The 25367-nt window shown below is 43.3% G+C and overlaps 1 protein-coding gene across 1 annotated transcript in view; it reads right to left on the reverse strand.

Annotated features, from left to right (window-relative positions):
• Positions 1-19033: 19033 nt before the first annotated feature.
• LOC124623115 (prostaglandin reductase 1-like) overlaps positions 19034-25367 on the reverse strand; it is a 66266-nt gene continuing 59932 nt past the window's right edge. Inside the window, exons 2-3 of the mRNA XM_047148905.1 lie at positions 24923-25168; positions 19034-19486 (exon numbers count right to left, since the gene is read on the reverse strand). Coding sequence (XP_047004861.1) covers positions 19034-19486; positions 24923-25168 — 699 coding nt within the window. The remainder of the gene's footprint in view (positions 19487-24922; positions 25169-25367) is intronic.

A 25367-nucleotide genomic window follows, 5' to 3' on the forward strand; every position in this document is an offset into this window, starting at 1 on the left:
CATTGTTGGCTGGGAGACCACATCTGGAGAAGTTCGGCCGCCAAGTGCAAGTCTTATTTCAGTCGTCACCACACTGGGCGACTTGCGCGCCAGTAATGAGGATGAAATGATGATGAAGACAACACAACACCTAGTCCACGAGTGGAGAAAATCCCCAACCAGACCAGTAATTGAACCTGGGCCCACTGCATGGGAGGCAAGCACATAACCACCCAGCTAAGCAGGCGGACTGTTCCTGGGAAATTCTGGACCATGCGAGGCAACACTGCCGTTAAAACTGCCCTCGCAGCGGGCGAAGTAACTGCTGTGGATGCGGACAGGACATCCGACCTCACGTAAGACGGCGACATCGGCACACGGGAGCGAGGTGGTAGACGTGTTTTGCGCCCTGAGCACTGTCTGTCGGCTTTATCTGGCTCGCAGACCACACACTTTCTGTGCGAAAATGGATGCGATTAAAATAACTGCATAAACTATGTTAGCGACTGGCAACGAAGAATGGAGAAAATAGCAAAGACAATTCTGGTTTCGTCAGTGGCTTGAACAGCAAATTTCTGGGAGAGGATTACTACATAACGCTGTACATCGATCTGAGATACACACTAGTAGACGTTACTCGTTAATTCAATTGAATTTTCAGCCCATTTTTGTTTTTATGTTGAATACAGTGAAGGCACAGTGTCTAATGTCAGCTTATATGCCAGTGTCAATTAGATTTCCGCTCCTCCCAGATTCTATAAAGCCCTCAACCCATAGAACGCCACACACTCCAACTCGCCTTCTGTATACACCTTCCGTTCCCCATTTGGATCCTTTATGACCTCATCCCCTTCCCACATCTTCTCCTTTTCCTCGAACATATTCGCACCCTGTATATCGTTTGCTGACTCGATCCCCCACTGTCTGGTGTCTTCTGTTCTCTCTACCCCCGCGACTGCTACGGTCGCAGGTTCGAATCCTGCCTAGGGAATAGATGTTTGTGATGTCCTTAGCTTAGTTAGGTTTAAGTAGTTCTAAGTTCTAGGGGACTGATGACCACAGATGTTAAGTCCCATAGTGCTCAGAGCCATTTGAACCATCTTCTTCTTTTCCTCGAACATATTCGCACCCCGTACATCGTTTGCTGACTCGATCCCCCACCCCATGGTGTCTTCTATCCTCTCTACCCCCATCCTGCTCCCACACGTTTATCGTTGTGTCCTGCCCTCTCTCCATCTCCACACCCTCCACCTCCTTTCCCAGCGCCGGCTCCTACTGCATGATGAGCTTCAAGCTGATCTCTACCCCCTCCTACCAAAACCCCACCTTCGCCCTCCTACTCCTCAATGCTCCCTCTGCCCTCCTCTTCCCTTCCCTTGAGCGGTTTTTCTCCCTCCTGCACCCCCCTTCCTTTCCTGTGCCCCCTTCTGTGTCTCTGCACTCCCTCCTCATTTACCTTCCCACTCCATCTCCCACCCCGCCCATCTGCTGCCTCTTGGTGCGCTCCCCAATCCCCCCTTTTTTCTTTTCCTCCCACCCCTTCAGACCCTCCCCCACTGTACCTCCCTCACCCTTCTTTTTCCCTCCTCTCTGGCCTCCTCTCCCTCGGTAGGTCCCTCCCTGCAGTTTTTATTCTTCATGTGTGCTCCATCACTTACAGTTGTTTTTTAAGTGTCTCTCATTCTGTGTGTTTTTATACTGTGTCTGACTTTTAACTTGTGAATGTGACTCCAGTGTATATTAAGTGCTCCCTGACTCACCAAATGTGTTCTTTTAACTTTATGTCGACTTCTTCTTCTCTTTTTAGCTGCTCCCCGATAAACATTCCCATGTCAGTGTATCCTTTACCTCCAACTGTCTCCACTTATTATGTTTTTATATCCCCCTTTTGCCGCCTTTTTCTGTAGAGTTTCCTATTTTTATTTCATTGTAACACCACTCGGCTGAAGAGCGGCGGATTGTGCCCATATGGGGTGGGCGAATGAAACCACAATAAAGAAAAAAGAAATTTCAGTTTGCGCATATATAATATCCATATTTTTGATGCTGTGCTGACCACTAACACCCTGAAGCAACAAATGTCATCACATAGTTTTCAAGATCACGATTCGTTACGTAATTTCGTTGAAATGTGAGAAGAGATTCTTTGAGAATCTGCTCACCATAGTAAAAAGATATTTATCGGTGAAATACAAAAATTACTCTGTCATAAGCCTAGATATTGGTATATATATTTTACAGAGAGTTTCTTAACGTTAAAAACTTCTAGTGTGTAACTTGTTTCTACTTCCACACACACACCGGCAGTCATGTTCAGATTTCTGTTCACCAGTGTATCATTCCAGTCGTTGGCCTTTCCAATAATAACTGCATAAAATAGATCATTTATACGAAATAACATCGGTTTTGAGATAATTTATCTATCAAACGAAAGAAAAAGACCTAATGACGTAGAACCTTTAAGGAAACATCAGGCGAAAAGATATTTTGGTAGGAGGTGGCGGACAACTAGAACCTGCAACATCACCCATCATCACTCTGAGCTCACAATGCTATCAACTATGCTACAGCCCGACTTAGCAAGCATATACGATACACACTATCTAAACACTGTATCTATAAATGTCATTATTTGAAAATTAATATGTAAATCATACCAAAAATACTCGATTTTTATAAATCATCATTCTGCCGTAGCATTGAAATGGTATACGTTTGTAGTCATTTTATTATAACGAATTGTAACCAAAACGACGCATTTTCGAGGAATCCTCAATTCGCTGAGGCTTTGAAACAGCTTATATTCATACAACGTAGTCTACGAGAAAAAAAACTGACCAAATATCATGTTTACCGCCATACAGTATGGCACCTCCAATGCTGTGCTTGTAACATAAAACTAGGTCGCATCTCACTGGCCACATTCTCCTCCACCGGGCAAAAATCCGACATGCCACATACGTTATTTCACGCTACGCAGTGTAGTGGGACGTAGAATTCCATGCTGTGACGTCACCAGCTCCTCGGCCGCGTGCATTTTCACATCCCGTGGGACGATGGCTTAAGATTTATCTTAGAAGATAGCTTAAAGAAACGCAAAACCTACGTTTATATTATTTGTAGTTTTACAGAAGTCTTCTGACAGTGTTGGCTTGAATACATTCTTTTATGTTCTAAAGGTAGCAGGATTGAAATACAGGGAACTAAAGATCATATACAGCTTTTACAGAAACCAGATTGTGGTTATTTGAGCCTAAGGACATGAAAGGGAAGCAATGGTTGAAAAGCGAGTGGGGCAAGGTTGTAGCGTATCTTCGGTGTTATTCAATCTGTTCATTGCGCAAGCAGCACAGAAAGCCTAGGAGAATTTTGAAAAGGGAATTAAAATTCAGGAAGAATAAATCTAAATTTTGAACTTTGACGATGACATTGTAATTCTGTCAATGACAGCAAGGGACTTCGTGGAGGAGCTGAAAGGAGTGGATAGTGTCTTGAAAAGAGATTACATAATGAGAATCAACATCAGCGAAACAAGAGTAATGGAATGCATTTGGACTAAATCAGGAGGATGTGAGGGAATTGGGTTGGGAAATGAGACACTGAAAGTAGTTCTTAATTGTTGATATTTGGGCAGTAAAGGAACTGCCGATAGTTGAAGTAGAGGGAAATTGAAATACCAACTGGCTACAGCAAGGAAAGCATTTCTAAAAGAAGATGAATTTGTTAACATCAAACATAAATGTTAGTTTTCGGAAGTTCTTCCGTAAGGTACTTGTCTTGAGTGAAACCTTGGAGAGAAGCGGAACGTGGACATTAAGCACTTCAGACTACTTTTGAAATGTAGTGCTAAAGAAGAATGCTCGAAAAAAGATAGTTGCACCATGTAATTAATTAGAAATACTGAATCGAACAGGAGAGAAAAGAACTTTATGGCACAACACCACTAAAAGAAGGGATCGGCTGTTAGGACACATTCTTAGGCATCAAGGAATTGTCAACTTGCTGTTGGCGGGAAGTGTGTGTGCATGGGGTGGGGGAGTAAACATTGTAGAGTTTGACCAAGAGACGAATACAGTAAACAGGATCAAATCGATGTAAGTTGCAATTGTTATTCGAAGGTGGAGAGCTTTGCACAGGATAGACTAGAGACGAGAGCTGCATGAAGCCAGTCTTCGGACTGAAGACCACAACAACTACTTATGTTACAGTCGATTCTGCATAGCGATTTATGCCCAGTTTCACTGCTAAACATAAACATTTGAAAACTCAGCAAGATCTACGAGAAGAGTATACTGTTGTGCAGTGACTTCAAATTAAATAATTTCGTTGTGCATGTGTTGGGAAGTAAATTTTGCTTTTCTTAATTTGCACTAATTTTCTTTAAAGAATGAGGAACATTCGAGCAGTTAGTGCGACGTTTTCCAAGTTAGAAGACTGTTATGGAATTTGCACAACAGACTATACTCAGCCGGCCGGAGTGACCGAGCGGTTCTAGGCGCTAAAGTCTGGAACCGCGCGACCGTACAGTATCAAGTCCGAATCTTGCCACGGGCATGAGTGTGTGTGATGTCCTTAGGTTAGTTAGGTTTAAGTAGTTCTAAGCTCTAGGGGACTGATGACCTGAGAAGTTAAGTCCCATAGTGCTCAGAGCCATTTGAACCAAGACTATACTCTTTACGTGAATTACGATAGGAACAGATACTCGATGTGAAATATCATTGATATCGGGAGATTGTGGAATAAAACACTAGTGACACTCTTGTCTGACAGTTCTGCATATTGTCCGTTTTTACATAACTGTCACCGTTTAGTTTTTAATACGAACACTGTTTGCGAAAAATACATAAAACAATTTGATATCTTACCATAAGTCGAGAAGGTTGGACAACGTTCATAACAAGACGAAATGTTGTTACTGTCACTTCGGACTCTCATTTCGAAATTTGGAAATTTGTGTAAAGTGCTATGAGACCAAACTACTGAGATCATTCGTTCCTCAGCTTATACACTACTTAATCTAACTTAAACTAAATTACGCTAAGGGCAACACACACACCCATGTCCGAGGGAGGACTCGAACCTCGGACAGGGGGAGCCTCGCGAACCGTGACAAGCCGCCTCAGGCCACGCGGCTACCCCTCGCGGCACTCTCATTTGAATAATGCTCATCCTCATCGTACTTTCACCGTAGAAGTTGTGTTTGATTGCTTTTGCGGCATCGTTGTAATCGATGGAGCTTGAAATAATATGAGGGTCACTCCAAAAGAAATGCACACTATTTTTTTTTAAATCCATCTTTTATTCTACATGTTTGAAAGTTTTACAGTGTGTAGATACATCCTTAGGAACAATATTTTCATTTCTCCACATAATTTCCATCCCTCTCACTTGCCTTTACGCCATCTTGGACCAGCGCCTGTATACCAGCACGGTAAAATACTGGACCAACCTGTTGGAGCCACGCTCCGATCCGTAGAATGCCAGTTTTCTTTCTCCTGATAACGACGTCCTCTTGAGTAGTCCCCGCCCGGAGATCCGGATGGGGGACTATTTTACCTCCGGAATATTTTACCCCAGAGGATGCCATCATCATTTAATCATACAGTAAAGCTGCATGTCCTCGGGATAAATTACGGCTGTAGTTTCCCCTTGCTTTCAGCCGTTCGCAGTGCCAGCACAGCAAGGCCGTTTTGGTTAATGTTACAAGGCCAGATCAGTCAATCATCCAGACTGTTGCCCCTGCAACTACTAAAAAGGCTGCTGCCCCTCTTCAGGAACCACATGTTTGTCTGGCCTCTCAACAGATACCCCTCCATTGTGGTTGCACCTACGGTACGGCCATCTGTATCGCTGAGGCACGCAAGCCTCCCCACCAACGGCAAGGTCCATGGTTCATGGGGGGATACAGACATTATTAAAAACAATAGTTATAAATATATAACTATGGGTCACACTAATTCTACTTTCATATTCCAGCATGAAAATCATAAAGAAAACTTTAGTAGCATATACTGGTAGATGTAAAGCTATGGACGTGGGTCGTGAGTCGTGCCTGGATGTCTCAGTGTGAAGCGCATTCGCCGGCAAGACACTTAGGTTCGCCGCGCGGAGTGGCCGCGCGGTTTGAGGCCCCATGTCACGGACTGCGCGGCCCCTCCCGCAGGAGGTTCGAGTCCTCCCTCGGATATGGGTGTGTATGTTGTTCTTGGCATAAGTTAGTTTAAGTAGTCTGTAAGTCTAGGGACCGATGACCTCAGTAGTTTCGTCTCTTAGGAATACACACACACATTTGAACATCTGAACGCTTAGGTTAACCCAATCTGGCACACAGTTTTAATCTGCCGGGATGTTTCAGTAGTAGTAATAATAATAATAATAATACATTACTAGCCATTAAATTTGTTACACCACGAAGATGACGTGCTAAGACGCGAAATTTAACCGACAGGAAGAAGATGCTGTGATATGCAAATGATTAGCTATTCAGACCGTTCACACAAGGTTGGCGCCGGTGGCGGCACCTACAACGTGCTGACATGAGGAAAGTTTCCAACCGATTTGTCATACACAAACAGCAGTTGTCCGGCGTTGCCTCGTGAAACGTTGTAGTGATGCCCCGTGTAAGGAGGAGAAATGCGTACCATCACGTTTACGACTTTGATAAAGGTCGGATTGTAGCCTATCGAGATTGCGGTTTATCGTATCGCGACATAGCTGCTCGTGTTGATCGAGATCCAATGACTGTTAGCAGAATATAGAATCGGTGGGTTCAGGAGAGTAATACGGAACGCCTTGGTGGATCCCAACGGCCTCGTATCACTAGCAGTCGAGATGACAGGCATCTTATCCGGATGGCTCTAACGGATCGTGCAGCCACGTCTCGATCCCTGAGTCAACAGATGGGGACGTTTGCAAGACAACAACCATATGCACTAACAGTTCGACGACGTTTGCAGCAGCATGGACTATCAGCTCAGAGACCATGGGTGCGGTGTGACAGGTGATGAAACATGGCTCCATCATTTTTCACCAGAGACGAAGAGGCAATCAATGGAGTGGCATCATGCAAATTCACCCAAGAAAAAAAATTCAAAACCCCACCTGCTGGAAAAGTTATGGCTACGGCGTTTTTCGATTCCGAAGGACTGTTGCTTGTGGACATCATGCCAAATGGAACCACCATAAATTCTGATGCATATGTGACGGTACTGAAGAAACTTCAAGCTCGACTGAGTCGTGTTCGACCACATCGGCAAAAGCAGGATGTTTTGCTGTTGCACGACAATGCACGGCCACGTGTCAGTCACAAAACCATGGAAGCGATCACAAAACTCGGATGGACAACACTGAAACACCCGCCTTACAATCCTGACCTGGCTCCATGTGACCATCATCTCTTTGGGAAACTGAAAGACTTCGTGGAACAAGGTTTGAAGATGATGACTCCCTTGTGCACGCTGCCAAACAGTGGCTCCAACAGGGTGGTCCAGAATTTTACCGTGCGGGTATAATGGCGCTGGTCCAAGATGGCGTAAGGCAGTTGAGAGGGGTGGGAATTATGTGGAGAAATGAAAATATTGTTCCTAAGGATGTATCTACACACTGTAAAACTTTCAAACATGTAGAATAAAAGATGGATTTAAAAAAAAATAGTGTGCATTTCTTTTGGAGTGACCCTCATATTATTTCAAGCTCCATCGATTACAACGATGCCGCAAAAGCAATCAAACACAACTTCTACGGTGAAAGTACGATGAGGACGAGCATTATTCAAATGAGAGTGCCGCGAGGGGTAGCCGCGTGGCCTGAGGCGGCTTGTCACGGTTCGTGAGGCTCCCCCTGTCCGAGGTTCGAGTCCTCCCTCGGGCATGGGTGTGTGTGTTGCCCTTAGCGTAATTTAGTTTAACTTAGATTTCCTCTTCCAATTTCTTGCATTCCTCACCAAACCACGATTTCCCCCTGTACTTAATTCGGTGCCTCTTTGATATTATTCCTCACAGAGATCCACTGTTTATTTACATCCTCGTCTTGATCTTCGTGTGTCCTGAGAGCATCAAACCTATTTGAAATTTCTATCATGTACCTTCTTCTAAGGTTTTCATCATTTAGCTTGTCAGTGTCGAACCTAACAAGTTCTGCATTGTGACACCTTGATGTTGCTGTAGATAGCCGTTGGTGAACTTTGGCACCTACAAGAAAATGATCAGAATCGCAGTCTGCTGCTCTGAAAGTCCTAACATTTTCTTTACTAGTGTGCCAAATCCGATCTACAAGAACATGATCAATTTGGTTTCGGGTGTGTCCATCCAGAGAGACCCAAATTGCTTTATGAATGTCCTTCCTTCTGATATATGTGCTCTCAGCAATCATGTCTTTTGAAACAGCAAAATTAACCACCCTTGTGCTATTATCATTGGAAATGTTATGCAAACTTTCTTTCCAAATTGTAGGCCGGAATGCTTCTTCCTTCACTATCTTCGGATTAAAATCACCTATGATTAATTTTGTGTCGTACTAAGAGAACTCATCAACCTAAATAATGCTCACTGTATTGTATTTGTTGATATTTTCAAAGAACAAAGGGCAAAGGAAAGTGTGGGATTGCAATTAAATTTCCAAAAGGGGTTGTAAGGCGTGCACGGAATCTTCGTATATGAAATTAGACACTTATTTTTTTTGCAGTTGATGATTTACACATTCTGGACTAACGTTCATCGTAAAAACAGGGAAATCAGCAATTTTCTCGGCGTGTTGCACTCCTTATAAAGCCGTTACATTGTTCTTTTACAGTTGCTATAAAAAAATACTCGGCTTACATTCATAAAAGGTTGTCTCTCATCGCGTAGTTCGGCGGCAAACCGCACGTAGCGCATCATTTCGCCAAATATTCTTGAGAATAGCTAGTGACGTACAGCGGAATGTATTTTGAAGCGGTCTGCTAAGAACGTGATTTTTTTTTTCTCTCTGGACGAGATAAGAGCAGTTTTGATGCTCTTTGGTCAAATGATTTAGCAGACGATAAAATTGGACATCGCTGGATGGCTCTAGCGGAGTCCATTTGGAGGAGAACGGGGGTGGGGAATTACTTTTCCAAAATCCTCGTCGTATAATTGTGAGTTTGATGCCCTCCCCACGAGTCATTCAATAGAAGAGATTTGTTCTCCTGCGCGTAGGGTTTCATCACATCAAATACACTATACTGAGCGTTATCTCGATTTGCTTCCGGTGTAAGTAACGTAGAAATTGAAAATAAAAAGTAGTTACCGGACAGGGAATCGATGCCAGGATCCTCAGATTGCCGTTCTGTACTCTTTCCGCTGCTCTAACTGCCCCCTGAAAACTACGCTAAGACAAAAGGGCTCATGTCTCGACCGACCCGCGTAAAAATTAAATTTTTTCCAAACGCGTGACAATCTGGAACGTCCACTTCAGTCACTTTCATTCCTAGCCTAGCCCTGAATGTGCACCGAATTCGGTAGAAGTCGGTGGTGACGAATTGGCGCGGTACCCTAGTAAGAGTGAAATACAGCAGAGTCAGCAAATCCACAGAGCTCACTAATTATGAGCATGATTATTAAAATGGACTGCATTTGTTGGAACGCCTGGCAGTGAAGACTCAGAACAATATTCCTCCAGCGGCGCAGACGTGAAATAAAGGGTTTCTATGATTTGTCGAACTGGGAACTCTCCTCTCGGTTGAGTAGGCTGTCTGCTAATCGTGTTTGCGCAGCTTCCTGAACTACTGAGTACCGATAGGATGAGGCTGTGGCCTGTACCTCTACGTCCCCGTAGTCCACTGAATGGCCAGTGCGAGTACAACGTTGAGCCGCTGCAGAACGCTGGTGTGTCGCTGTTGACCTGTGCACCGCTCTCCCGTTATGCGTATTGTTTGTCCTACGTACCTCTTACCACAACGACAAGGCATTTTATTTTTGCCCGCTTTTATTGAAAGTAGACCATTTTTCACAGATCTCAGAAGAGATGCTGTCTTGGCCCGTGGCAAGAAGATCACACGTACTTTATGTACTTTATCATTATTCTGGCAGTTTGGGTAAAAACATTTCCCACAAACGGCAGAAAAGCCGTAGATTTTTCCATCTCTTTCTTCTTGCTTTTTCTTTGGTTGGTCTGACGTTCTCGCTTGTAGAATCCTATAAATTTGACGCTTAGTGCCTCCATTTTCACTGAGTACGTTTTCGAAGGGTACCAGTTCATCCTATAGGCTGTCAGCGTCCCACATTACATATGCCCTTCAGCAGGGTTGAAAGTTTATCACCCGCAATACCGTAAGAAGAAATAATAATATCCCAGACGCTCCCATGCAAGATGATGAACTATTCTATCCGCTGGGAAAAGTGCAAGTAACACATTGTCATTACATCGTTTGCACGAAGTATTATAGTAATACGAACTCCTGAAAAACACTGGGGAGAACATAATATACACAATTTATTGCAAGCTACATTAACGATCCTCTAAAATGAATTTCCGATCATATACAAAAGTAACTCCCCCTGAACAGTCCATGAAGGCCCAACAGTACCGACCGGCAGCCGTGTCATCCTCAGCCGGCCATAGTGGCCGTGCGGTTCTAGGCGCTACAGTCTGGAACCAAGAGACTGCTACGGTCGCAGGTTCGAATCCTGCCTCGGGCATGGATTTGTGTGCTGTCCTTAGGTTAGTTAGGTTTAAGTAGTTCTAAGTTCTAGGGGACTGATGACCTCAGATGTTAAGTCCCATAGTGCTCGGAGCCATTTGAACCATTCGTTCTATTTGTCAATAAACCTCTTTCTTCGAGGTAAGTAATAATGCTCGAACACAGCATATGTTCCAAAATCCTACTGCAAATCAACGTTGGTGATATGGATCTGCAATTCAATGGATTACTTCCTTTTTTGGGTATTGGTGGGACTTGTGCAACTTACCAGTCTGTGGATACGGAACTTCCTACGAGCGAGCGGTCGTGTGTGATTGCTAAGTATGGAGCTCAGGTGTTAGCGTACTCTGAAAGGAACCTGATTCGTGTACAATTTGGTTAGCATGCTTTGCGTTCATTAAGTGACTTGAGCAACTTCGCTACACCGACATCTACTAAGTTACTCATGTTGGCAGTTGTGGGATGTTTGACATTAGAGCGGATTATTACAACCGTGGTTACTCGCGGTCAACAACAGGATGGGCTGTGCAATGTGTCCATGGTTGATACTATAGCAATGTGTAGTAGCCTAATAACCTGTTATCAGTGTTATTCTACGTGTAACTAATGTTCATAGTGCGTTTTAGCGGCAGAACGCATGTCTTGTACCTTAATTCATATACAGGTTTAGAGTGCAGTATTACGGTAATTCTCCTCCATGTCTTCTGTGGCATCCGCCGAGAGGTCGGATATAGACTTGTCTTCTGTGGGCTCGTGTCTATTTATAGTTTATGTTTTGGGTATTACCAGGATAATACTCCAAATACATGTGCTAAAACCTCAGTAGCAAACGTATTGCAACCCTGGGCAAGCCACTGTGGGGGCTGTCGTATGAATTCCATATTATCATACATACGCTGGTTAAATGCTCAGCATTCAGGAAAAGTAAGCACATTGCAGAAAATACCGTTCATGTGCAACACAACTAGTTCTTTATTCTCATGAAGAAATGGGTGCTATCGACAGGGGATCTCAAATTGATAGCATATTTTTAGATAGGTTTTTGACACCGTGCCTCAGAAGAGAATTCTAATCCAATTGCGTACCTGTGGAGTACCGTCTCAGTTGTGCGAGTGGCTTCGTGGTTTTCTGTGAGAAAGGTCACGTTTCGCAGTAATCGACGGAAAGTTATACAGTAAAACATAAGCAATATCAGCCATTCCCCAAGCTAGTGTTATAGGTCCTTTGTTGTTCCTAATCTACATAAAAGATTTAAGAGACAATGTGAGTAGCGCTCTTAGATTGTGTGCACATGAAGTACTCATTTACCGTCCAGTAAAGTCATCAGAAGATCAAAACCAATTGCAAAGTGCTTTAGAGAAGGAATTTCTATGGTGTGAAAAGTGGCAATTGACACTAAATAATGAAAAGGGTGAGGTCAACCTCACGAGTACCTGCTAAAAGGAATTCGTTACTTTTCGGTTGCACGATAAATGACACAAATCTGAAGGCCGTGAATTCAAGTAAATACTTAGGGAGTACAATTACGAACAACTTAAACTGGAACGATCACATAGACAATGTTGTGGGGAAGGCGAACCAAAGACTGTGATTTACTGATACATCATTTAGAAGGTGCAATAGAAGCCTACACCTCACTTGTCCGTTCTGTGCTAGAGTACTGCTGTGCGGTGTGGACATCGAAAATATTCGAATGGCAGCTCGTTTTTTACTGTCGCGAAATAGGGGAGAGTGTGTTATGGGTAAGATACACGAACCAGTGGTGGCAATCTTTAAAACGAAGGCATTATTTATTCCGGCGAGATTTTTCCACGAAATTTAAATCACCAACTTTTTCCTCCGAATGCAAAAACATCTTGTTGACGCCCACCTACATAAGGAGATTATCGCAATGAAACAAGAGGAATCAGAGCTCTCACGGCAAGATTTTCGTTTTCTTTTTGCCCACGCGCTGTTCGAGAATGGAACGGCAGAGAAATAGTGTGAAAGTGGTTCGATGTACCCTCTGCCAGGTGCTTAGTTGCCAGTTGCATGGTAGTCACGTGAATATAGACGTATATTACTATGAGAACCATTTCCAATGAAATCGGTTTTAATCTGTAGATCAACTTACTAGGAGCTGCGAGAAAGCCTCGTTTCTTCTCGTTCGCCTACGGTAGCCGTTAAAAACTGGTTTTAGAATAGAAAAAACCGTCAAATACTAAATCCGTTATAATAATAAATGAAAAGCACCAGTTTGCTTTTGTTCTACAATATTACTTTTATTGCTAACCGGTTCTCGGCTTACAAGGCCATCTTCAGACATTTACTTGTAAGCCGAAAACCGGTTAGCAATAAAAGTAGTATTGTAGAACAAAAGCAAACTGGTGCTTTTCATTTATTATTATAATGTTGTTATACCAAGAACCGACGGAAGATTCTGTTAATATGACTAAATCCGTTCTATAATCGTGTTCTTAGTGGCAAAGAATCTCAAAGCTAAAAATACCAATTGCGAAATTTGTACTGTATACTTACGGAATCTCGTCGTCATCGTCTTCCTTACAAGGCACAGCCTACTGCCTTTACCCAACTGTTTTTCTATTCCGCTTGTAGTTCAGGATCTAGGTGAATTCTACGACTTGTCATTCTCATGAGGTCTCCAATTTTCATGATACTTTTGAATCTTTTTAGTGCTGAAAATATATAATTCTGTTCAGATATCTTCATTTATACATAACTATGTCTCTTCACGTGCAGCCCTTCGTCCTCCCGAGGCGGAATTCTATTGTATTTTTTCTTAATTTTTTGGTAACGCCGTTTTCGCTTTATTCAAAAAGGATTTTGTAATAATATGTTTTAAGGAAAGATAGTGAGTAAATGAAATTATATTGATGAAAGAATGATAAAAGTCAACTTTTAAGGTAATTTAGTTTTTTGTATTTGTAACTGTGTAGCTTCTTGTTGCTAGAACATTGCGTATGGTTGAAGTTTGCTGTAGAAATTTTGTAATGGAGTATATGGTCCTGTCTTATAGTTGAAACAAGTGTCAGGGGAGGCAATAGTACACAGGGGAGTTATTAAGAAATATTTTGCTAACTTGTCTAGACGTGAGGACCTTACGAGAAGGTGTATTGTTGTTGTAGCTTAATGAAGCACAGTAAACTTGTAGCCTTTCTTCTCATTTAACACTAGTTAAGATTAGTTTCCCATTTTCATTTATGCTACGGTCGCAGGTTCGAATCCTGCCTCGGGCGTGGATGTGTGTGATGTCCTTAGGTTAGTTAGGTTTAAGTAGTTCTAAGTTCTAGGGGACTGATGACCACAGATGTTAAGTCCCATAGTGCTCAGAGCCATTTGAACCATTTTCATTTACTTGCTCAATCGCATTGCACATCGCGAACTGTGCACTGACAAGCGGTTATGAAAAATGGTAATATACTATCTTGCACTGCACATAGCAAGTACGATTAATTAAATTTGATTTTTAACAGTCACATCATTATTCCTGGTAGCAACAAGTTGCGGAGCAGATGAGCGTTCAGTGCCCACAGGTAGGCCAATAAATTTAAGTACCACCAAAGTTCATGTTCCAATGTGAGGCACAGTGTTTGGCAGAGTGTATTTGTGAAAATAATATCAGTATCACTTCAGAAGTGTTGCACCAGTAAAAGATCTTGTGAATTTTCATGCAGTTTTATCAGAAAGTCAGATGCGTTAATTTTTTTGTTAATTTGCTGTTTAATTACAATAACAGTTCCAGTACAGTGATTTTTTGTAAGACTAACGATAAAGATTAGTAATATTCAGGGCCAACATTTTTAACTGAGTAATTTTGTTTTGCACTGAGATGGCGTATGTAAATTTCATTGAAAACGGATTGCCCTCTCACAGATCAATTGTTTGATGTACGGGCTAGTGTGTATGTTGCATCGTGTAGCGTGAGATCCTGAAATTTCCCTTTAAAAATAAATTTTCACATAGTTACGAACTTCACATTGACGAACACGAGGTTCAAAAAATAAGTAGCTTCCAAAAGTGATCGTCAGTTTTCCGTGACCAACGAAATGATGAGGAAAACTATCCAAACAATTCGTGGTAACCGTCTTTTCAGGATGTATCATTTGTTGGACAACTATTTGCATGTTTCTCGATTTGTAAGTAGTTTGTTGCCAACAGTTCTGTGCTCGTTGGGTTAACAGTCATGTGGTAGAATTATATTCAGAGGGAATTAAGTAACTCATGAAGAGATATGATAAATGCTTAAATCTGACTGGTGATTATGTAGAGAAGTAATGCGAACATCTATAGTAAATCCCCACTAATTCCTTCCCTTCCCGACAAAAAAATAAATAAATAAAAAATTGAAACGTATGTGAATTCCTAAGGGACCAAACTGCTGAGGTCATCGGTCCCTAGACATACACATTACTTAAACTATCTTACACCACACACACCCATGCGGGAGGACCCGAACCTCCGCGGTAGGGGCCGCGCAATCCGTGACGTGGCGCATCAAACCGCGCGGCCACTCCGCGCTGCTTCCCTTCCCCTCCTATTCACCTGTAGGCCGGAAAGGTTCCGGATGGTAAAACCATGAAAACATTGGTATAGGTTTAAATGTTGATGTGTCATTTAATAATCGTTCTTCTGTTTACACTCTTGAAATAGCTAAGTAATTCGTATGAGCATGAAGATTTATTACGTAACTGTCTACAGATGTGCCTTCTGAGCGGAGATTTAATTCACACTCAATCTTTTTCCAAACATGTTTAAACATCCGATGACTCGTGACTTCATCTACTCCGAGGCTCCCCTTAAATCCAAGTGCCGCGTCCCGCTCAAGAAGTGCCTCAAACCAACAACAATATAACACAAAACAAATGTTTGACCATATAAAAATGTCCTTTGCATTAAAATGACTCTTTCATGTATTTTTTAAACATCATTAACGTTATTATAATATTTGCTGCAGAAACGTTTTTTTTTTCATTTATATACGGCGACGAGGGTTCTAACTAATAAAAAATTTGTTTTTTTGTAATTTTACTATTCACGCTTAAATATTGTACGTGGTGGGAGATTATGATTACTTTTATATAGCTATAACAATGAAATCCTACACGAAGCTGAAATGCGGTCGTACTGCAACTTTTGTTCATAAATGGTTATCAAGAATACTTTCTTTCGTATGAAATGCTAACGACATAAAACACGTAATATTCCATAACTTACTACGTAAAAAGTCTTAAACTTAAGAAAAGAGGGGCCACAGGCTACAGAAACTTCATACATCTAATGATTACGCGACTAATCCAGAATTACATTTCGCAAAACATTCTGTATCTTCACAGGCCGACAACGATTAACATACGTATCTGTGTTGCGTACAGGGACACAACAATTTAGAAACCTCCTCAGTTTGCTTTCTCAAGCTTACATAATGAGTTACGCTAAATTCTATCTCTTTGATCGCTTAAAAAGGTATTAAAATGCGGTAGTGTATTCATCAAGTTTGTTAAATGTTTGAATTTGCATTGCAAACTTCAACGCATTTAATCCAGTCGCACATTTTTGTGATATCATTACATATCTTCTGAACTCTGGCTACTAGCTATACTCAACGATAGTTAATGACCACAAGACAAATATTACAGACTAAAAATACACGCTTTGTAACAAATATAGGTAGGAATTTATTAGAAGAAATAGTTATTAACGAAGGTGAAAGAAAAGGACGTGGCAATCTGCTATTCAGTCTGTTATTTACAGTGACTTCACTCTTTGTAAATGAAAATGTAATATAAACAAAGGAATTAATATTGCAGATGTTCTTCTGTTTGCTGATGATATCGTTATCATTCAGAAGAATGAGAAAGACGCATAACGTTACATTTCAACTTAACTACTACGTCCACGGGTTGTTAGATTCATTATTACAGCTGCAGATAACTATTTTAGAAAACATTTATGTGATTCCGACTTTCTATAATTCGGACTAGGACTGGCCCCAATTATACAGGTTTCGCTGTAGTTTTAAGACTTTTCTACTAAATTGGCTGAACAATTTCAATATTTCATTTATATCTGTAGTTCTCTGTAGGGAGCTTCCGATAAGTATCGTCGTTCAGTAGCGCACAGATCTTCGTGTCATAGTCCTCGAACTCCATAATTACGGCGGCATTGCCCTTTTCAGCGGGAAGTACCACAATGCTTTCATCATTACGTAGTGCTCGAAGGCCGTTGCGCTCAGCCCTGGTCATGTTGGATGCTCGTAACTTCGCCTTTGTCAGTATAAAGCTGGGTTCTCGCCGTATTCCGTCCGCTGTTTCATGTGGGAGATTGTGGACTGCCTGTTCAACACCGCTTATTACTTCACAGACAGGAATGTCCCTCGGGGAAGGTGCGAAATTAAGTCCTTTCTTAAGTGCCGACATTGCGCCCGCGTCTATATCTCTCGCCGTCAAGTTGATGACGGTGCGTTCTGAAGATCTGTGGTCCGCACCATGTTGTTGTTGCGAAAGGCGGCCGAACTTTCCTTTCTGCTTCTCTGTAGTTCTTTCCTGTGCTGACGTCTGTTGAGATACCGTAGCAGCGTCGACCCACTCCCAGTCCAAAGCGGTGAGTGTTTTTGATAACTGCAGGTGCAAGGCCATAATAGGACGTCCAATTGCATCCAGCTGTTGCCTTGTGTTGTGAATCCTTTCTCGTAATAATGCAAAGCTGGCATGACGAGAAGACACAAGATCAAATCAATCTTCAGGCCTCCAACGAAAATCAGCCAATTACTGAGACCAGTTAAAGACGCAGTAGGTCTCAGAACACCTGGAGTCTACGGAATACCTTGTGAGTGTGGCCAGAAGTACATCGGACAAACAGTGCGCACTGTGGAACAACGCAGGAAAGAACATGAGAGGTATTATCGCCTACGCTATCCAGAGAAATTTGCGTTAGTTGAGCATGCCTTAAAAACGGTCACCATATAAAATTTGGCGATACCTCTGTCGTGGCTCGCACTAACGGCTTCTGGGACAGTTTAATAAAGGAAGCTATTGAAATAAAAATTACCACAAACACCCTGAATAGAGACGGTGGCTTGCAGCTCAGCGCTGCGTGGGATCCAGCGATCGCGCGGTTGAAGAGGGCACATCGAACGCTGACTCAAAACATGCCCATATATGGCAATGTCACGGGCACCAGTGACGTCACAGCCGACAGCTAGCGTATATAAGGGCACACCAACAGCCCACTGGCAGTCATAACACTTGACAATGGCCAAGGAGTGCTTGGCCGAAAGCTCGTGTAGTTTTAAGCAATTGACGCGGTTGGAAACCCGAGAACATTTTATTCAATGTTATCACCGCGAGACTCTGCATTCATACAGCTTCAAATACCGGTTCTCTAAATTTTTTCAATAGTGTTCCCCGAAAAGAACGTCGCCTTCCCTCCAGGGATTTCGACTTGAGTTCCCAAAGCACATCCATAGAACTTGCGTGTTGTTCGAGCCCACCAGTAATACATCTAGCGGCCTGACTTTGATCCAGCCTGGTGGGAATCCCAAACACGCTAGCAGTACTCAAGAATAGGTCGCATTAACACTGTACCAAAATTCTCCCAGTAAACTGAAGTCGACCATTATCCTTTCCTACCACAATCCTCATATGTGTGTTCCATTTCATATCACTTTGCAAGTTACGCCCAGGTATTTAAAAGATGTCACAGTGTCAAGATGGACACTGCTAACGCTGCATCCGAACATTTCGGGATTGTTCTTCCTACTCCTTCGTATTAACTTACATTTATCTACATTCAGAGCTAGCTGCCATTCATCACACCAAGTAGAAATTTTTTGTAAGTCATCTTGTTTCATTCTATAGTGTTTCGTCCACGACAACTTGCCTTACACACTGTATGATCAGCAAACAACTGTAAATTGCTCCCCACCCTGTCCGCCACATCACTTACGTGTATATAAAATAATAACGGTCCTATCACACTACCCTGGGGAACTCCTGACGGTACCCTTGTCTCTGATGAACGCTCTCTGTCGAGGACTTCATATTTGGGTTCTATTACTTAAGAACACAAACATTAACCAGCTACATGAATATTTTCTATCGTTTCATGCTCTTATAGTTGTTGGTGTGTAGCACTTAAGTTATGTTGTTTTCGGGACAACTACGTGCTGGGACATGTAATCTGACTGTGGAGTTAAATAATGGACACAACACACAAAAGGTTTTCTATAAAATTTATTTCTTTTTAGTTTACAAAAATGAAAGCACAAACAAATTCTGAAAGAATATTCTGTCCCAGTCATCCAGCTACCTTTTGTAATTCACTGCACAAAATACTGTAACAAATTGTCTTTGGCCCTGCTCATGCGCCCAAATCTAGTACGGAAGTATGCTTCACGCTTCAGACTTTAAAAACAGCTTTCCCTAGGTTCTCTCCTTGCAGCATGCCAACAAAGGCTTTGGGAGTGTTCTGGAAGCCGTCGGTAACAGTCTCGTGGTACTTGATTTTCCCCTCCCTGATCCACTGCATCAGCTGTCCGATGCCCTCTCCCCAGCGGTCGTGCCATCGGATGTACATGAATCCCTCCATGCGGAGCTGCTTGAATATGGCTGCGTGCTGGATGATGGTAGCCTTCGGGAGATTAGACTCGTTGTATCCAGATATCGCGCCGCACACGGAGATGCGACCGTACTCTCGCATGCTGTTGATGATTGCGCTGCTCATCTCGCCGCCCACGTTGTCGAAGTACACGTCGACGCCGTCAGGTGCCGCCTGCTTCAGCGCCTCTGTGACGTCATTCGTCTTGTAGTTAAATGCGTGATGGAATCCCAACTTCTCTTTCAGCCACTTCACCTGCGGAAGAGAGGCCAGTTACGCAGCTAGAAGCGTGAGTTCTCAATTTTCGTAAATGGTTATTGAAATAGTACCAACTCATTTTGCTTTGTAGGTGACTTCAAAATCGTTCGAGGCGAATGTTTGGACTGTTCTTACTAATAGGTCCACAGTCAACACCTTCCCCTTTCTATCTCCATAAATAATACCTCTAAAGTGTGGTAGATTTTTGTACTATATTATTATTATTATTATTTCCAATTGCGCTTTATTTTTCATTCTGGAATAATAAGGAGCAGTCAAATAGAAATGAGACAGATGGGAAAAAGTAGATCAACTGTTTATTATTTCAAAATTAATCAACGTAACTGTTAACACGTTTACTCCACAGTGAGACAAAATCGTCGTTCCTTTCGTGGATAAGCGTTTGCGATTGCCTACAGAATCTTGGTTATACTGAGGTGTGCATCTCTCCATCCGAAGCAAATTGACAGTCAAGAATATCTTTCTTCAGGGCTCCGAAAAGGTGGAAATCGCATGGGGAGAGATTTAGACTCTATACAGGATGTGTGAGGGTCTCCTAGCGAAACTTCTGCAGCGAAATCGAAGAACCTTAGCAACATGTGGGCCTGACCCTTGGCAAGTTGCCAAGTCCTTTTTTTTTCCAGTGGGCTGCAGAAGTTTCTCTGGGAAGTCCTCACACATCCTCCATACAGTCTCAATCTCTCCCCATGCGATTTCCACGTTTTTGGAGCACTGAAGAAAGACATTCGTAGCCGTTGCTTTTCTTCGGACAGAGAGGTGCACGTCTGGTTACAACCAAGATTCTGTAGGCAACCGCAAACGTGTCTCCATAAAGGCAACGACTGTCTTGTTTCCCAACAACAGAGATCACGAACGAAACAAGTTTTTGTGCTTTGTAATTATTTTTGACGCGCTGAAAACATAATATAATTTTTGTGCGGTACAAAATCTCGGCGTAAGGGCAGACACCGACAGATTCACAGATTTTCGCACTCAGGTTGCTGTAAATCATGATTCACTTAGTTTCATAATAGAAAAAATGTCTTTCACACAATTATGCCGGTCGAAATATTGTAGCACTTTTCCAACCTCTTTATGGAGACTTGGAAATTCTACGAGAGGAAAGCAATGTAGACGTCCTAGACAGTTTTACCGTAAAAATATTTCTCATTAGAACGGGAACTACCTTTCAGATCAGTCAGTTACAGTTAATTGCACATGCACAGAAGCGCTTTCAACTGAGACGGCAAACGTCCTCGAGAACACCTGTAAGACAGACAGACTGTCGTAGGACACTATCCTTGTAATTCTTTCATGGGCACAATGAATTCTTCAAACCTCGCGTTTTCCTTAACAGCAGCGAGCTTAGGGAATTGGACTGTGTTTGTCTGAATGTGTCCCTTGTATAATCCGATCTTCTTTTTGAATGCATTCCCATAAAATCAGAAAAAAGATGTTTCTCCCTTGCAATGTCTTATTGTGGGCAGTGTGCAGTCAAGTCCACTTAAAATACTAGGTCTCCAGTCCTTTCTGGATGATCTACTTTTCAGGCCTCCTCTCCAAACCCCCCCCCCCTCCTCTTTTTCATAAATTCAGCAATAGCGTATTGACTTAATCGACGTACTTTGTAGTGATATATAAAGTCTCCATACCTTCGATCAGTTCCATCGAAAACTGCTACAACTGAGAGTGGAATAATGTGAGCGACTTCAGCAATTTTACTACTCGTACCATTCATTTCTACCGGTGTGGCATGCCTGTTCATGTAGCACAAAAAGCTTCTTGATCAGCAGAACAGTGAATTCCGTCTGTCGATTGTTGTAATTTTTCGCTCTTTCATTGTTCGCTAAATCTTTAAATTGTTTCTGCATGGTATTGTAATATACAAGAAACTGATATGGGCATGCGTATTCAAATAGGGAGATATGTAAACAGGCAGAATACAGCGCTGCGGTCGCCAATGCCTACATACGACAGAAGTGTATGGTGCAGCTTTTAGATCGGTTACTGCTGCTACAATGGTAGGTTATCAAGATTTGAGTCTGGTGTTATAGTTGCCGCACGAGTGATGGGAAACGGCCTCTCTGAGGCAGCGATGAAGAGGGAATTTTCCCTTACGATCATTTCAAGAGTCTATCGTGAATATCAGGAATTCAGTAAAACATCAAATCTCCGACATATTTGCGGCCGGAAAAAGATCCTGCAAGAACGGGATCAACGACGACTGTACAGAATCGTTCGACGTGACAGAAGTGCAATTCTTCCCCAAACTGCTGCAGGTTTCAGTGCTAGGCCATCAACAAGTGTTAGCGTGCGAATCATTCAAAGGAACATCATCAATATGGGCTTTCGGAGGCGAAGGCCCACTCGTGTACCTTTGATAACTGCGTGACACAGAGCTTTACGCCTCGCCTGGGCCTGTCAATACCGGCATTGGACTGTCGATGACTGGAAACATGTTACCTGGTCGGACGAATCTCGTTTCTAACTGTATCGAGCGGATGGACGTGTACGGGTATGGAGACAACCTCATGAATCCATGGACGCTGCATTTCAGCAGGGGACTCTTCAAGCTGGTGGAGGTTCTGTAATGGTGGGGGTGGTTGCAGCTGGAGTGATATGGGACTACTGATACGTCTATATACAACACTGACAGGTGACACGTACGTAAGCATCCTGTCTGATCACCTGCATCCATTTATTCCCATTGTGCATTCTGACAGACTTGGGCAATTCCAGCAGGACAATGCGATACACCACGTGTCCAACAGAGTGACTCCGGGAACACTCTTCTGAGTTTAAACATTTCCGCTGGCCACCAAACTCCCCACACGTGAACGTTAATGAGCGTATCTGGGATGCCTTGAAACATGCTGTTCAGAAGAGGTCTCCACCCCCTCGTACTCTTACGGATTTATGGACAGCCCTGCAGGATTAATAGTGTCAGTTCCCTCCACCACTACCTCACACATTAATCGAGTCCATGCCACGTCGTTTAGCGGCACTTCTGCGTGGTTGCGAGCGCCCTACATGATATTAGTCAGGTGTACCAGTATCTTTGGCTCTTCAGTTTAGTTTCACAGCAAATTTGCTGTACCCATCACTTATGCAAATGCATAAGACATATTGGGAATAATAATCCCTATCTTCTGTCATCCCCATTCCTTTTTAGAGGCTTGTGACGATGGATTGCTAGACTGCTTATTTTGTGCTAACAGCCACTGGACCTGTGAACGTCTGTCATACCACAAACAAATAGCGGACGGTAGACAGCGCTGACACCATGATTCTGCCCAGCTGTAAAGAGCCGTGCCGACCAGCTTATGACACACTGCAATACTACACTACTGGCCATTAAAATTGCTACACCACCAAGATGACGTGCTACAGACGCGAAATTTATCCGACAGGAAGAAGATGCTGTGATATGCAAATGATTAGCTTTTCAGAGCATTCACACAAGGTTGGCGCCGGTGGCGACACCTACAACGTGATGACATGAGGAAAGTTTCCAACCGATTTCTCATGTACAAACAGCAGTTGGCCGGTGTTGCCTGGTGAAACTTTGTTGTGATGCCTCGTGTAAGGAGGAGAAATGCTTACCATCACGTTCCGACTTTGATAAAGGTCGGATTGTAGCCTATCGCGATTACGGTTTATCGTATCGCGACATTGCTGCTCGCATTGGTCGAGATCCAATGACTGTTAGCAGAATATGGAATCGGTGGGTTCAGGAGGGTAATACGGAACGCCGTGCTGGATCCCAACGGCCTCGTATCACTAGCAGCCGAGATGACAGGCATCTTATCCGCATGACTGTAACGGATCGTGCAGCAACGTCTCGATTCCTGAGTCAACAGATGGGGACGTTTGCAAGACAACAACCATCTGCACCAACAGTTCGACGACGTTTGCAGCAGCATGGACTATCAGCTCGGAGACTGTGGCTGCGGTTACCCTTGACGCTGCATCACAGACAGGACCGCTTGCGATGGTGTACTCGACGATGAACCTGGGTGCACGAATGGCAAAACGTCATTTTTTCGGATGAATCCAGGTTCTGTTTACATCATCATGATTGTCGCATCCGTGTTTGGCAACATCGTGGTGAACGCACATTGGAAGCGTATATTCGTCATCGCCATACCGTCGTATTACCTGGCGTGATGGTATTGGGTGCCATTGGTTACACGTCTCGGTCACCTCTTGTTCGCATTGACGGCACTTTGAACAGTGGACGTTACATTTCAGATGTGTTACGACCCATGGCTCTACCCCTCATTCGATCCCTGCGAAACCCTACGTTTCAGCAGGATAATGCACGACCGCATGTTTCTGGATACAGAAAATGTTCGACTGCTGCCCTGACCAGCACATTCTCCAGATCTCTCACCAATTGAAAATGTCTGGTCAATGGTGGACGAGCAACTGGCTCGTCACAATACGCCAGTCACTACTCTCGATGAACTGTGGTATCGTGTTGAAGTTGCATGGGCAGCTGTACCTGTACACGCCATCGAAGCTCTTTTTGACTCAATGGCCAGGCGTATCAAGGCTGTTATTACTGCCAGAGGTGGTTGTTCTGGGTACTGATTTCTCAGGATCTATGCACACAAATTGCGTGAAACTGTAATCACATGTCAGTTCTAGTATAGTATATTTGTCCAATGAATACCCGTTTATCATCTGCATTTCTTCTTGGTGTAGCAATTTTAATGGCCAGTGGTGTAAATGAAATGTCGTGCTGTACCGGGTACTTCCAGAAAGGAATGATCAAATGCAAGATGGACCAGACCAAGCCTTGGCCTGCAAAGCAGCCAGCACGAAGTGTGGCAGGCTGCGGCCGGCCCTGGTATAGAACCTTAACTGACTCCATTTGTCACGTCTAAGCACTTAGAGTATTCACCATCCACCTTTATGGTTGCAGTATGACTGCTACGAAGATCTTTCAATAATGATACTAGGTAGTTCGAAATCCCAAAATCATTGAGCACATGCCTCTACTCGTCCCACATGACACAATCAAAGGTCTTTTTTATAATCTAAAAAAAATTTGAACAGGGCACAAAATTCATGACATTTTCCAGTAACCTGCCTCAAATTCAGGCTTGTCTCTCGAGTAGTTTTACTTGTGACAGGACCTGCTTGTTCTGCAGAAATCTGAGACTGCAGGAAGAACAGATGCAGTCCAGTTTTAGGCATTCGCCAGTCTGCTTGGTGGCATTCTCGATTCAACTAAACAGAATATCAGGTACCATGTCTGAATTCATGTAAATGTTCTCTTCCTCGAAGTTACATTCTTTGCAATACAGTGTAGTGAAACCAAAATGGGATAGTGTCTTACCCTAGCGTCTGATCCCGCGAAGCCAATTACTTTGCACCCCTTGAGGCGCGCTATCTGCCCGACTATGGACCCCACAGCACTACGGCGACCTCTCCCTCCTTAGGCTTGCAGACCTCCAGCAGTCCAAAGTAGGCCGTGATTCCGGGCATGCCCAGCACCCCCAGAGAGAGGGAGAGGGGCAGCTCCCCCAGGTCTGGCACCAGCATGGCCGGAGACATGAAGTAGGGCGCATCCGGCCCCACGTCGTCCACGGTGCGGTCGCGCCACCCCCAGTAGCCGACCACGTACCGCCCCACTGGGAAGTCCGCAGCACGGCTCTCCACGATGCGGGCCACCTGTGGGCAAAGGATAATATTCTGTTACCTGCATATCACTGCATAACAACGAATAAACACCTCACCACAAACATCTACATCTACACAGATACTCCACAAGCCACTGTACAGTACGTGGTGGATGTACGTTGTACCACTACAAATCGTTTCATTTCCTGTGCCACTCGCATATAGAGGGAAGGAATAACGGTTCTCTACA

Source organism: Schistocerca americana, chromosome 7 (genome assembly GCF_021461395.2).
Source record: "Schistocerca americana isolate TAMUIC-IGC-003095 chromosome 7, iqSchAmer2.1, whole genome shotgun sequence".
Lineage (NCBI taxonomy): Eukaryota > Metazoa > Arthropoda > Insecta > Orthoptera > Acrididae > Schistocerca > Schistocerca americana.